The 15,362-nt window shown below is 32.2% G+C and overlaps 2 protein-coding genes across 2 annotated transcripts; one reads left to right on the forward strand and one right to left on the reverse strand.

The window, feature by feature from the left end:
* Window positions 1-277: 277 nt before the first annotated feature.
* LOC114403886 (30S ribosomal protein S1 homolog A-like) lies at window positions 278-6,782 on the forward strand. Its single transcript, XM_028367099.1, has 8 exons — window positions 278-1,290; window positions 2,736-2,810; window positions 2,890-2,961; window positions 3,507-3,587; window positions 3,721-3,818; window positions 5,721-5,846; window positions 5,967-6,015; window positions 6,110-6,782. The coding sequence occupies exons 1-8, from the start codon at window positions 394-396 to the stop codon at window positions 6,266-6,268; spliced, it is 1,557 nt and encodes a 518-aa protein (XP_028222900.1). The 5' UTR covers window positions 278-393; the 3' UTR covers window positions 6,269-6,782.
* Window positions 6,783-7,800: 1,018 nt separating this feature from the next.
* On the reverse strand, window positions 7,801-10,847 carry LOC114403398 (ran-binding protein 1 homolog b-like). The gene is made up of 4 exons (XM_028366340.1): window positions 10,566-10,847; window positions 10,312-10,463; window positions 10,092-10,217; window positions 7,801-8,407 (listed from the first exon to the last, which is right to left on the reverse strand). Exons 1-4 carry the CDS (start codon window positions 10,715-10,717, stop codon window positions 8,166-8,168), a joined length of 672 nt encoding a protein of 223 aa, XP_028222141.1. The 5' UTR covers window positions 10,718-10,847; the 3' UTR covers window positions 7,801-8,165.
* Window positions 10,848-15,362: the final 4,515 nt, after the last annotated feature.

The following is a 15,362-nucleotide window of genomic DNA, read 5'->3' on the forward strand; positions in this document are numbered from 1 at the left end:
TTTATATTTATATATGTTTATGTATTTATTTATAATGTTATCTAATTTTTATTTAGATTTTTTTATTACTTCAACATGTTATATATCTATTATGCATTATAACTATAATAATATAATTTAAATTGAAAAAAATATTTATATATTATAATTATACATAAATAATATTTATTTTGTGATACTTAACTATTAGTTAAACTTGATAATTGAATAGCTTGAAAATTTTTCCCCTTTGCGACAAAGAAATTGAAGTAAAAGGGTAAAAAGATATCAAGGAGAAGAAAGGCAGAGAGCGAGACACATGAACTGAAACCTGAAAAGGATAAAACAAAAAATAAAAATTCTCGTCTGTCTGAAAAAAACCAAAGGTGATGCTGTGTGCACCACCATTCCAAGATGCCATTTACTCTTCACCCCTCTAAATTTCTTTGCTCTCCCAACTGCACAATAATACCAGTTAAGGACACCACTCTTTTCACCAACACCATCAACAAACCACACAAAAATCCCACAAAGTTTCGTTCTTTTGCCAAGGTTGTTCTTTCCACTCCCCGTGCTTCCATAGTTTCTAAGAAAGATTCAATCTTGGGCTATACCCACTTCACACTTCGCTCCAGGAGTGATGGTGATGGCTTCTCCACTGATGTATCTCAAGATGATGGAACAAGCCAAGAACTTGAACAGCTTGAGTTGCTGAACAAGCCTTCACCTGTGCTTGTTACAGAAGGGTCTTCTTCTGAAGTTGAAGTGGAGGAAGAGAAACCCTCCCAGGAGGAGGCTTTGGCACCTTTCTTGAAGTTTTTCAAAGGCAAAGATTCTGGGGAGGATGTTGAGGAAGATGGTGAGGGGTTGGAAGTTGCTGAAGAAAAAAGTGATGTGGGGGATGAGAATGAAGAGGGAGATAAGAAGGTTAGTGTTGAGTACTATGAGTCCAAACCTGGGGATTTTGTGGTGGGTGTTGTTGTTTCAGGTAATGAAAACAAGCTTGATGTCAATGTAGGGGCAGACTTGCTAGGTACAATGTTGACCAAGGAAGTGCTTCCCTTGTATGGTAAGGAAATGGAGAACTTGTTGTGTGATGTGGAAAAGGATGCTGAGGATTTTATGGTTCGGGGGAAGATGGGAATTGTGAAGAATGAGGAAGCAATAAGTGGAGTGCCAGTGCCTGGAAGGCCTGTCGTGGAGATTGGAACCATTTTGTTTGCTGAGGTTTTAGGTAGGACTCTTAGTGGCCGGCCATTGCTTTCCACAAGAAGGCTCTTTCGCCGGATTGCCTGGCATCGAGTGAGGCAGGTTTTTCTCTTTCTTTTGTTCCTCTTTTCCACACCAGTATGTTTAGTTTAGTAGATGTTTCAACTTCCATTTTGAATTTGTGATATGAGGCATCAATACATACTTGCATTTGCTTTATGTATCTATGTATCTGTTGAATGCATATGGACACTGATACATTTGGATACTTTACCTGCACATATTTATGAAGTGTGCAAACCTTTTATTTTCTTTTATTATGAAAATCTGAGATGGCTGGATACTCCTCAATATGGCTAGTGAGAGGGAGGTTCAATATGGATTCTTCAATTTTCTGAATTTTCATTGTCCTCTAACTATATGGCATGAGATGCTGCATATATCAACACAACTATTCTTTTTTGGTCACCAGACAGAGCACAAGTTGCAGGCACACGACAAGCAAAATATGGAAGTTTGACAACATCATTTATAATTTCTATTCTATTTTTAGTAATGTCCACGAAGCATGGTTAATTTGGAGTTGTGGAACTGCAATTATATACTTATTATGTTTTGTGATTTTTTTATGCATATAAGAATTGGTATTTAATTCGAATAAGTATCATAGTGTGGTGCATATATCTTATTCTTTATATCTTAAAAATAAGATACATATCATATTTGATATACGTACTATCTGTGCATTATTTTGGATTTGGCACTTCTTATGCCTACTTAATTGAAAAAAAAAATATTGAGCAAACACATTTACCCTTCATTTATTAGACATCAAATTGGTCCTTCTATGATATTTAAGGCCTTCAACTTTGTCTTTCAAGGTTCAATTTTGTCATTTTAATTACCAGTTTGATGGAAAAGTGTGAAATTGAAGGATCAATTTGGCATTGTGTACTAGCATTACGAATTTTAATATCATAAATTAAGGACTAGTAAGATGTTGTGCATGTTTTTGGAGGGCCAAAATAGACATTTAGGGTGTGCTTGGTTGTGTTTTTGATTTTTAGTTTTTAAAAACTATTTTATAAAACAATTTTCTAAAATGAATTTTTATAGAGCAGGAGTAGGAGTGAAAAGATGAGACAATGGAAGAAAGACCATGAATAATAGAAAATTGAAAAGTAGAAAACCAAAACAACTTAGAGATGTTCTAATTTTTTATTTTAAAACTGAAAAGGAGATATTGTTTTTTAAAACAGTTTAAAAAAACTATTTATCAAATTTTGTTTTTAAAAACTGAAAATAATAGGAAACAAACAGTTTATTCCTCTTTATTATTTTGTATCAACATGTTAAGCAAATGTTACATCATATTTATCCTGAAATCATTATCCAAAAGAAAATATATTGTGATCCAATAACAAAATTGATTCCCAGGATCTCATGAATGCTACTCCTTTTTTGCAATCTTAACTCATTTAAAGTCAAACAACGGCTTTCTAATGCTGATGAGATTTAAATTTTCAATTTTTTAATGTTTTTGGCAGATAAAACAGCTCAATGAACCTATAGAGGTTAGAATTACTGAGTGGAATACTGGGGGCCTGCTAACAAGGATTGAGGTCTGTGCCATTGATCTGAAATTTATGTTCATGTGGCATTTGAGTTGATGCTTATCTCTTCTTGAATTTGGATGGGCAGGGTTTGCGAGCTTTCCTACCCAAAGCTGAGCTTGTAAAAAGAGCAAATAGCTTTACTGAATTGAAAGAAAATGTAAGTTGCAGCCTTGGAACTTTCCTCCGAGCTATGGAAAAAAATCATTTTTCTTATTGGCACAGCTTCTGCTGATACTCTGATTTTATTATCTGTTTTCTAGTAGATCTGCTTATAACAATATGTATAGCTTCACAGGTGTGGATGGTGCCATTACGCTTAGTTTAATTCCTATGTGGTTGCTGTCTGAGTGTAAATTTAAGCTATATGATTGATCCAGTCAATTTCAGTTATTCTATTAGTGACACTAGTTTCCTTTTTTAAGTTTTAAGCAAGTTTGTTCGTCAAGTGAGTAGCCAAAGATTACTGCATAGTGAATGCTGAATAGTGATTAAGCATCAAAGGAAGTTCTGACCTAGTAGTCAAAATGATGTTTTATGTTCTGTATTTTTTAACATACACCACTCTTTGATTTAAATTCATATATATTATCTGTACCAAAAAAAAATGACTCATTAGTGTGACAAAATACATTTGTTTTTGCTATCATCAATCATTATTTTGTCTTCTTTGCTTCTAACCACCACTTGATTATAATGATGTAGGTGGGGCGCTGTATGTATGTACAAATTAGTCAGATAGATGAAACTAAAAACAATTTGATACTTAGCGAAAAGGAAGCTTGGGTTAGTATTCAAATCTGCCTATTTTCTATTCTTTCTTATTTCTTAGCTTCATTGTTTCCAAAGTTGGAGTTTTTAGGCTTTTCTTTCTCTCTTTTGTCTTTTGAAATTTCTGCTGTGCAATATGATACTGCAGCAAAAATTGTATCTTCGTGAGGGAACACTTCTTGATGGAACTGTGAAAAAGATCTTACCGTATGGAGCTCAAATTAAGCTAGGAAAAACTAATAGAAGGTCAGTGACTACTTGGATTTGGATGGCTTTGTGCATATTTTTTCTTGTTTGATAAATCGCAACTGAGATTCTGCTAGGTATTATTCTTTCTTTCAAGGAATAATTCCATCTTAGAGAACCATTGGATGTTTTCAAGTTGGATTCCTACATATGGCTGATGGAAAAGATAGAGAACAACTCATTGGCATACAAGTGTTTACTAAACCGAACCTATGATTTGCCTCAGAAATGGGTAGAATTGTTTTGAGCTGCATTAACACTAATGAAACAAATTGGCCAATCATTGCTATTAGACTTTTTAGTGGATTGCCACTATGTTGCCTTTCTGCTTATTTCTGATTCTTTTTATTTTGAAGAAATAATCACTTATTTTTCTCAATTCCTTGAAAAAGATTTTTAAAAACAAGTGATTATTTATTCAAACTAATCTCAACAAAACATGCACTAAAACTGTTGAACGGATTCGAGTTGTGTTTTACAACTATTAATTTGAGTATTCATCTTTTTAAATATCTACTCCACCCAAATGCTTAAGTTTCTAGGTCCTGGCACACATGAAAGTTCTATATTTATACACCCCCTGCTCATGCTAGGCTTTGATACCCAGTCAAAGGCTCCAATAACGTGTTAATGACAATTTCTATCTAAAACTTAAGATACCAGGTATAGTTACATGAATGGTTTTATATCCCTAGCCCAAACGATGTGATTGAAAAAATTCTCCTCTCTATTGTGGGTCAATCTGCCGAAGCTGTGGGATGTAAAAATGAATCGGTAGGGGAGTGTTCTGCCTTAAAGGGAAGAACTCGCGCAAGCAGTGCTGGACAAAGCGGAAGCGAGAATGTTGGCTTTAGTAACGCAAACATCTGTGAGAATCCAATGCCTCGAATACCCAAGGGTTCCTCTGCATGAGTACATCTTTGCCAAGTTTCAAAATTAAGTCACTTGTGTTTGAGTGATATATTCCTTGTTATTTACCCCATACGGAGGCTTAAAAATATCTCGAGCTTAAAAAATTTCTCCATGATCAGTTATTGTAATTTTTGCTCCACTTCTGAATTTTGAATCATCTGTCAACGTTGAATAAAAATCCTCCTTGACTCTAAACTCATATCACTCTTGTAAGAACAATAATAACCATAACCTTATCTCACTAGGTGAGGTCGGCTACATGGATCATAAGATGTCATTGGGATCAGTTAAAAACAAAATTATCTTGGATATTATTCATCAGGAAATGCTTTTTAATAATTTTCTCTAATGTCCTTCTTGGTCTCCTCCACCCCTTTCACAAGGCTAAAAACCATGCAATTTACTCTTCTCACTTGTGCCTCCAATAGCCTTCTTTGTATGTGTTAAAACCACCTTAATCAAGTTTCTATCATATTTTCCTCAAAGTGTCTATTAGGAACCAAGAATAGAAATAAGAAAGAACAGAGATTTTATTGAATGGGATGAAAAGAACAGTCCAATAGGAGAGAAAACTTCCAAGGGTTTCCCCTTCACAATGAGTCTATGCTCAATTTACAAATGACAATACATCTGAATGAAATCTTCTACCCTTTTTCCTCTTTTTATATCTAATTAACTAACTAACTCATTAATATTCTAACTAAATAAAGTTAAAAAATATAACATGCATCAATCCTTATTCCTGTATAATTCTCTTTGATATTTGCCTACCTATCATAGTTTTAAACTATTCCCATGCTCATATATATCCTTATCACTGTTCTATCATTTGACATTCTGGTTTGTCTGCTTTGTTGTTAAAAGGCTTCATAGGCATTTTTACATCTTGAAGATTTATATATCAACTTCAGGGGTTTTATTTTTAAATTTAGATTAAGCCTGCTTTACAACTACCTGACATTTTAAATGAACCTATTGTATGCCTTTCAGTGGATTGCTGCATGTTTCTAATATCTCTCGAGCTGAAGTTACTTCTGTCAGTAACATACTTTCTGTTGATGAGAATGTCAAAGTTCTTGTGGTGAAGTCAATGTTTCCTGATAAAATATCTCTTAGGTAATGGATTGCTGGCTTTAACTTCCTTCTGTAATTGTTGGATACATTTCAGTTTATTCCTGTTTCCTTAATTACTGACAATGAAAAAGATGATAGTAATTTACTTTTCTTTCCATGCAGCATTGCTGACCTTGAGAGTGAACCTGGCCTTTTTCTATCAAATAAAGAGGTATATATATTATTATTTTCCTATTAATGATCTATGTGGATTTTACTTACTGATATTGATAGATGTTTTAATTAATTTTTTTTGTCATGAAAAGAGACTATATATGGAGGCTGATATGATGGCAAAGAAATATAAGCAAAAGCTACCACCTTCTGTCACCACTCAAAGATTAGAACCCCTACCAACCAGTTGCTTGCCTTTTGAAAATGAAGCACTTTATGCAAACTGGAAGTGGTTTAAGTTTGAAAAATAATGATGAAACAAGTTGACACAAAAATCATGATATTTTTCACTGACAGAAGCTCAAGTGAGAGAACTTGACATTGCGTGGGGGCAATACCTGTGTGGAAGAAAACATCAAGAGCCTCAGTAGTTTTGGTTTTGATGCAGTCATTGTTCTCCTGATGAGTTCCATGAAGATCACTGGCTATTATGTGGTCAAAAGGGTCAAAGCATAATTCGGTGTTTTTTTTGTCACGAAGAAAGGTTCTTTTTCCTTTCTTTATATCTTAATTTTTCAGGTGCCGGGCGTCATTTTATAGATAGATTCATGTAAATTCTGGGATAAATTTCGAGCTTAATTTTGATTAACGCTCAGAGTAAAGCTTTTGCACTATCATCATATTGTGTTAACTCTTCATTTTTTAGCTTTCAAGTTAGTAGGTTTAATGTTCTAACAATATCAAATGATAGTGTAGAAGGTTTACATGAGATCAAAATTAAGTCTGATTTGCATAACATTCACTTCCTCAAGTGTTTTTGTTTTTTTTTTCCTTTCTTTACCTCATCTTGAATTTTGCCTTATGTTTTCTGTTTATTTTAATGATTTGGACAATTGGACAGCATGGATTACTAATTTTAGTCGCAATAAACAAATACAAATTGAAGGCTTAAAGATCCTTCTGCTCTTCTAACACTTAATTTTCAGCTCATTCGAAGGTTGTCAGAAGTAAATCGTATGAACAGTACGTTTCCAAACTGAGAAAACTGACAAATCAGAAGAGACAACATGATTGCAGAAAATTTGCTAAAAACTAGATAGATACAATGAGCTCACGTGAAAAGAGAAAAATTAGGAACGAAATTAATTGAAAGTTTTAACTCATTGAAAATCTTAAAAGAATTAAAAAAAAAAAAACACGTAAAAGGAAACGATAAAAGCTTTTAAAAAAATGGACATGATTAATTTCATTGTCACTTCTTTTTTTTTAAGGGATTATATACTAATTAACAATCAAATCCTCATCAAAAAATTATTAAGATTAAATGAACGAAAGTAACTCACGTGCAAAAGCGGTTCTTCTTTAAGATGTATATCTTCTGCTACAGAACCTATTAATAGATGTGGGACTTAGCTCTTACATAAGATCAGTAATCTTTTAAACACAATACAATGAACTGTTTTCGAATTATTAAGTTAAGTAATTTTCTTCGTTAATGAAAATTTGCAAAACATGTTTCTCTTTCCTATCTTTGTAAGCAACTTCATTTTCTCTTCGTAATCTTGAGAAAGAGAAAAATTTGAAGAAAAACAAATTGTTTGAGGCGGAAATATAATTTAAAGCTTAACAGTTTAATTTTATAGAGTCAGTATTATTGTCGCATGGCATTCATGTGCTTTCTAGAAAATAGTTTGTAATGTTTGCCCATTCCTTTTTTTCTTTGTTGGCAACATGTTAGAAAAGAGGAAATCCTGATATGTTTCACCGTATTCCACTCCCTCTCAAAAGCACCATGATAAACATAATCGTGAAGTCTATGAAGAAAACTATAGCAGCAGGAACAGGTGGAAAAAATAATCGTGAAACTCAAACAAGTCGGTACCAAAACCTTCGTTTATAATTTTTGACTTTCTGGACTGCACCCTCCAACCAACATGACCCATTACTCGCAACAAATACATATGTAGAATGAAAAATAACAATAATAACAAACTCCCAGACCCCGAAAGCTCAACCAGTCATGCCTCAAAATTCAAACCCAACCCTAACTTTGCCAGCTGAAATAAACTCAAGAGGACACAAACAGCTCAATTCAGTGACACAATCCGGCAACTATTAAGTATGAGAATATCCCAAGATATGGGCGGCAAAAACATCAACCACCTAACCTTGTCAGATTGCCAAGTATAGAATATGAATAAGAAACACTCAAGCTGAGGATGCAGGCTCTTCGGCTTTCTTATCTTCAACCGCCTTGCTTTCCTTCCCTGATGCAGATTCTTTCTCCACAGTTTTGTCCTCAGACTTCTCTTCATCCTTCTTCTCTGCATCAGCCTTTTCTTCAACACTTAATTTCTCAATAAGACCAGCTGCATCAGCTGATTCCTTCTCATCCTCTGCCTTCTGGGATTCAGCAACTTCTTGGAATGTTTCCATGAAGCTTTTGCAATCTAACAAAGACAAGGCAACAGAAAATGATTAAATATAGATAGCTAAAATTATGGCAAGCACAACAATTTTATTTGTCCAGGGAGAAAAATATGTTCCATTATAAAACAATCCCTCAGCCAAATGGAGAATAGGAAAGAACATCAGGAAAAAAAGAGATGTTCACAGGCACATCATTGTCTAGCTCATCCAGACTTTGGAAAAGAACTTGAAATTGATAATGATAACAAGTACACTCTTAGTCCTTGAAATTGCAGAGAGGGTGGATGCATAAGATCAACTAAAGCAATATGCATCCAGCCAAATTACTAGTAACTGGAATATAAAATGATCCAAAGTCTTTTTATTATTTTATTACACATGTCATTGTGATGTTGAAGTCTTTTTTCAGAACCAAAGATCATGTAACACATCACACAAGTAACAGTACATCAAAAGATTGAAAGGAAATTCTTACAAGTGAGTTACCATATGCAGATAATCATGGATTAAAAGAGCTTCCAAAATTTAAGAAAACTCAAAATCGTAAGAGATATCAATCATTAATTCGAAGTTTAAAAATCAATGAAACAAGGGCAAGTTGAAATTTATTTTTCTTTATCTGAACCATGATACACACAAACCCCATTGCCTAATGATTTACTAAATTGACAGTAAAACAGTTTCCTACAACTCATATGGTTGACTCAGGTCAGATATTCATTATCCACTTAAAAATCTAAAGGATATCACGAGTAAATGTCGTGAGGAGGTGATTCTACTAGGAAGGAACCACATCATATAATTTTTTTTAATAATTGAAGCCTTTCAAAAGCATTGTAAACATGTAACTGTCAAGGCCAGAAACTATACCAAGTCATTTTTGCTCACTTAACCACTTCACTGAGATTTTATTTGAAACTGGGAATATGTGCAGATAATTTCACTAAATTAAGAGTTCAAGACAATTCACAACATGTACACTCTATCAAAAAACCTACAGCCAAACTATGCAGGAGAACAGATATCAAATTGAACAGAGGATGGGATTCTTAGTGGCACATGACAAAGCTAGTCAAGTCACTTCACCTTCCTCAAAATCAACTTCAATATCTGTGATCCTTTTTCTATGAAATCTTGCAAGCAAAGACAAGTTTACAATACAGTTGGATAGACAAGGTCCCCTAGCTAAAATTTCCCAGCTCCCAAAACTGTGAATGCATACTTCAAACCCTGAACTCAACAGAAGACTAAATACAAACTTTACAATGCAAGTGTGTTAGTAGAGATGCATCAAATGCAAATTTATTGATGTTTGAAAGAGCCAGTGGGTGCAAAACAAAACTGTGCTTAGTTGGTCTATTAAACAGAGAGATTAAAACTGCACAATTACAAAACACTCTGCTTAGTTGGTTCAAAATCAAATTAGCAAACGCAGAAGAGGAACTTCACACTTCACAGATTTCTATTGCCACCACCACATCTATCATGAAACAGACATGGCTGATCAATGAATATCATCAACTAATAAATGGAAACATAAAACCGATAACTTCAAGGCCATCTAGATGTGAAGTTGCAAAACATCTAATCACAAATTCATCTAAATAAAGAGAACCACAAAAACACCAAACACATTAGCAACAGAACTAAACGAAAAATATCTTCAATAAAATATTATTAGCTCCAAAAAAAGGCACAACTCACTTTCAATAGAAGGAAAACGGATGCAGAAAAGCTCGTCCTTGAGTTCACCATCAGCAAAATCCCTAGCGTGCCAAACGCAAGATTTCTCGTTCCCAGCGTGCTCTTGCACACTCATAGTAGGCAAAACTGCAACAATCGAGAACAAAAAAACAAAAATCTCAAAATCAAAATTCTAAAACAAAAACAGACGCAAAACCGAAGAAGAAAAGAAAGCACATACTGAGATGATTGGCGCAGATCTTGAGCGTCTTGGATTGCCTCATGAGAAGCCTAACCTTGCCCGTAGCCTTATGCTTCAGGAACTTCACGGTGCCCGCGCCTCGCTCCTTCCACTGGTTCCCATCCTTGTCGAACCGGTAAAGCTTCGATTTGCTGCGATCCGCGAGGAACAAGCATCAACCGCACCGATCAGTGGCAAAACAGTAAAATCGAGAAGCAAAAAAGGAGAAAATAGAGAGAAGGAAAGAGAGTTACAGATCTAGGATTGCATCTTCGTCCTCCTCGCCGGTGGTGACAGCAACCTCCTCGAGCTTGACGATGGGAGCGACGTGTGCTCCGGTGTCCTCGTCGTCGCCGACGGCGGGTGCCTCCTCCTCTTCTCGGTGCTCGGGATCGGCGCTCGACATCTTGGGGAAGGAGAGAGGGAAAGAGAGGGAAAGAGAGAGAGAGAGAGAGATAACGTGTGTAGTGCCGCTAGGGTTTGGAGAGTGTGAGGGGAGGGTTTGTGTGTGCTCTAGAGAATGTAGAATAGAGAGTGTGAGTGCGAGGGTTATTTTAAACTTTTTCGAAAAGGTAATTTAGGTAATTTTGAGATTATATTTTTGCGGTAAAGAAAAAAAAAATATTATTTTTTGTTTAGATATAATAACCAGGGATATACAAGAATTTGTTATTTATTAACTATAACTATATTTGTTTGGATACATCTTATCCATTTTTCTTTTTGACTGCGGATACATCTTATCTTATCTACCGTTATTTCTTATACTAAGATTAATATATTGGTATTTTCATTTTACTTTATTATAAATTATTTTATATGGTTATAAAAAATGATTTTATTTGTCATAATTGATGATCATTGTTGCTTTTTAAAAATATTTTTGATATTATTTTAGGGTTGTTTCTGATTATTTACAACTAAAATCTATTTCTATTTATTTTTTTAATCACGTTATATTATTTATGGAAAAAAAAGTTAAATTATACTTTTGGTCCCTTTTAATTCTTGATATATGATTTTAGTTCTTTTGTTTTTTATGGGATTTTGATCTTCTTAATTTTAAATTTTAATCAAATTCTCAATTTTATATATTTTTTTTTATTCTCATGCATCAATTGAATTTTAAATCTAACATATTTATTTAAATTGTGATAAATAATCAAAATATAACAAATAAAGAAATAAACATGTCCAAAATTCAATATTAAACAAAATTATGGATTTGATCTCTTGTTTTAGAAATAAACATAACCTCTATTTTTTATATTAAAATATGTTTTTATTATTCAATCAAATAAATATTTGATTTTCATTAAAGATATTTTTCAATCGATCGTTTAGGATTACTTTTTTTAAAATATATAAATTATTAAAGTAAATTTTATCTTTTATAATAAAGTCTTCTCCACACACATCATATATGATTAAGAATTAAACCTTAATAATATACTTAAAAAATTTATTTATATATTAACTATATTGGATCTTATTGGTTGATCTAAGTATATGATAGAAATTATAGTATATTGTGTTTGTATTTTCTTTGATTTTCAATGAAAATTAGAGCAACACCGTGCTTTGCAAAGTAGAGGAAGAAAGAAGATTTAAAACAAGAACTCCATGCTGTGGATAAATAAAATATTGAAGGAAAGGTTGTGTGCTCCTGTACTCTAAAGGGAATATACAATCAACACTTAACAAAATGGTAGTAGAGAAATAAAACATATGTCTCAAAATAATCAAATTCATTTGTCAAATTAATAATAAATAATAATTTTAACTCATTTTAATAAAAAATATTACTATAACATTCATCCAAGATCATAAATATTATGGTGGATATTGAAGTTCGAAGTAGACAAATAAGATTGAAAAACACATTATTGGTGTGCATCTTATTAAACGTTTCCTCAATGATTAAATTTTTTAAAAATAAAATTTATTTTTATACATATTTAATATTTGAAAAAAAAAAGTATATATTTATTTATAAAAAATAACACTTGCTATTTACAATTACATTTTTCTAAGCACACCCTCATTCATTTTCTTTAGTTTTCAGTTACCCATTTTTTCCTTGAATTAAACTAGTACACCCCTTCGACCCCTGTTATTCTCTTTCATAAACCCCAATTTTCTTCACTCACATGCAGCTGTGATGATATAAAACAAAATGAAATAATAAGGAAATGTCTTTCTATAATAATGTAAACCAATTCCAAAATTATATTTCTAAAACTATGACACATAGTTCTAAAATAAAATTCCATAATTGGCATATGCTATTTCGAAAAAACATTTTTGATAGTAATAAAACATATCTCAATGAACACACTTAACGAGTCGTTGTAACCATTGATGTGCATACACTTATTTGAATGTTGTAGATATGGAGTTGAGAGACACGCTAGAGACTTAGAGTAAAGAGACTGAAAATGTATATTACAAACTGGCAATGCACAATTGCACAAAACAATGTGAGAAACCATTGTTAAAATCTTTGTTTTGCTATTAAAGTGTACAATAGATGAAGTTGGTGATGACAAATACAGTGTCACATGAAGGAAAATATACAATACTACATATAATATTAATGGAAAATGTAGTATTATGCAATGAATATGGGTTGAAGATGAGGTTTAAAAGTAAGGTTTAAAGAACAATAAAGATAAGATAAATACAAGATTTTAGATGAGTTCAAAATTAAGATTTAAAAACAATAAAGATGGGACGAAATTATTTTTTAAAGACTATGAAACATGGGGTGTAAGATAAGGGTTTAAAAGGATAAAGATGGGTGAAAAAATATTAGGGGGCATGGGGTTTACTTAGCAAAACTTGGATGTGTAAATAGCAAGTACAGAAAAATTGTGTCTCTGTATCCTTTGGGTCCATTAGTATTGCTAATGAAGCTTTGACCCAAAATAAAAATGAGGCAAAACCCCGAATAGTACTCGACCAGGTTGCCTCATAAGTCACGCACACAAAAAATCTCGACCTGGATGGTTGCCACAATCGAAAGCAGTAGTTTTTTCACTCATGAACTGCACACGACGAGTCACACAACTATGGTAAAGAAAACCATGCATGCCACGATGAAGAAATGGGAAAATATATTTTGATGCTTTAATTTGTTGTAAAAATTTGCTTTGGTTCCTTAACTTTAAAGTTTGAGCCAACTTCGTCTTTTTTAAATAGTGATTATTTCCAGTGATATTAAATTTGCTTTGATATTAAATTTTTTAATTCAATAATTCTTATTGATACTTACTTTTTACATCATTTTTATCATGTTTACAATTTTTTTTTATTCAAATATTAATTAAGTTTTATAGTTTTTATGTGAGTAAATTCAAATTATTTTGGTTTAAACATTAACTATTATGATAGGATTTAAATTATTTACTTGTTCGCACTTTTATTATCACTATTATTTATAGTTGTTTGGATGTTATTTGTGTTATAAATCTTTTATATAACATTCTGGTAAGCGTTTGGATATGTTTTTTTTTAAGAGAAAAGAGACAAACTAAAAACAAAACTAGACTTTGAGATTAATAAGTTATTGATTTGAGTTGAGCTCAATCTTTTTAATTAACTAAAATTTGAGGTTTAAGTCTTAAATGACAAAAAATGATTAAAAGAAAAAACAAAATTCATTAAAAGTGATCAATTAAAAGTGATCAGTTAAGTTCATTGAAATTAGTCATCAACAAAACTAATTAACGAATAGTTCATATCAATATCAAGATAAAAAAAACATAAATTTTCACAAACGACATCCCAATTGCATCAGCATGTAAATGAGGCTTAAAATCTTCTGGCGGGTTTTGAAGCAAAAGCCACTTAATCCCAGAGTTTGCTCCCATTTTTGCCAAAACATCAGCACGTTTATTTCCTTCGTGCAACAAATGGTGCACCGAACAGGTCCAGTCTCTATCTAACATATCCTTGATCTTCTTCACTTCATTACTATACCAGTGAGGCTGTGATGAGGCATGATATCACTATGAATCAGCTGCACCACGGGCATAGAATTTTAGTGGTAAGTTTTGAAAATAACTTAATGTTGGTCGTTGGGCCCATAGAATTACTAATGTGTTGGAGTATTTTCTTCTTTCCCTAAAGCATCATGGTTGTTGCTCTGTGTAGGAGGTATTTGTTTGTGCATCCAACAATATTTCGATATTTTGAAAATACTGTGTTCTTCTTCTTCCTTTTAACTTTTTCTTTCACCTTGTTCATTATTTCATTCATTCATTCATTCTGTGGTTGTTCAAAGATTGAGAAGAAGGAAAAAAATGAAAAAATTCTATTAAAACAAAGATAATGAAAAACTCAAATTATTTGATAGTATTGACAATAAAAAAATCATAAAAGATTTTCAAAGTATGAAAATGCATAGAAAATAATTGTAATTTGTAGAAGTTCAAGTATTTTAGATTTCTTTTATCATGATATTATATGTTTTGTAGTGCCTTACGATATTTTACTTTTGTGAAAATATTAGAAATTATTTTTTGATCCCATCAAGAAAAAATTATGGATAAGCCGGGGACTATATTGATTATAGTTGTATGTACTCTCATATTAATTTTTCTTGCAATAATATATTCTTATTTTTACTTTTGGATTTAAACAATATATTTAAAATTATACATTGATTTCTAATTTTTTTTATTATTATAATTATTTCATGATAAATTTAGTGACATAATTAAATGGGGTGCAATAATAAACATGTATTAGAAGAGAGTAGTGAGAATGAAAATTTGGTAGAAGGAATAATAAGTTATGTGGATGATGAAATTAAGAATGACCGTTACGAAAACATTACATCCGGATGAGTATAGTTAGTATAAGAAAAACATGATTAGTTTTAGCGCATAAGACAAACATTAATTTAATTTAGAAAACAAATGAAAAAGTGTAAATGGGAGAAGTATATTTGACATTTTTTACTCTAAAAAATAGGAAAAATACATATGGTACATACATCTTGAAAAATATTAAAGAGAGAAGATGACATATATGATGAGAGAAAAGAA

The sequence above is a fragment of the Glycine soja genome, chromosome 20 (genome assembly GCF_004193775.1).
Source record: "Glycine soja cultivar W05 chromosome 20, ASM419377v2, whole genome shotgun sequence".
Lineage (NCBI taxonomy): Eukaryota > Viridiplantae > Streptophyta > Magnoliopsida > Fabales > Fabaceae > Glycine > Glycine soja.

What these genes read in the sequence shown, in the direction of transcription:
- LOC114403886 (XM_028367099.1), top strand. Translation starts at nt 394, where the DNA reads ATGCCATTTACTCTTCACCCCTCTAAATTTCTTTGCTCTCCCAACTGC. An exon ending in CCTGGCATCGAGTGAGGCAG is followed by an intron (nt 1,291 to 2,735) that starts GTTTTTCTCTTT and finishes TGTTTTTGGCAG; the next exon opens with ATAAAACAGCTCAATGAACC. An exon ending in CTAGGAAAAACTAATAGAAG is followed by an intron (nt 3,819 to 5,720) that starts GTCAGTGACTAC and finishes TATGCCTTTCAG; the next exon opens with TGGATTGCTGCATGTTTCTA.
- LOC114403398 (XM_028366340.1), bottom strand. Translation starts at nt 10,717, where the DNA reads ATGTCGAGCGCCGATCCCGAGCACCGAGAAGAGGAGGAGGCACCCGCC. An exon ending in GATCTGCGCCAATCATCTCA is followed by an intron (nt 10,218 to 10,311) that starts GTATGTGCTTTC and finishes CGATTGTTGCAG; the next exon opens with TTTTGCCTACTATGAGTGTG. An exon ending in CCGTTTTCCTTCTATTGAAA is followed by an intron (nt 8,408 to 10,091) that starts GTGAGTTGTGCC and finishes TGTCTTTGTTAG; the next exon opens with ATTGCAAAAGCTTCATGGAA.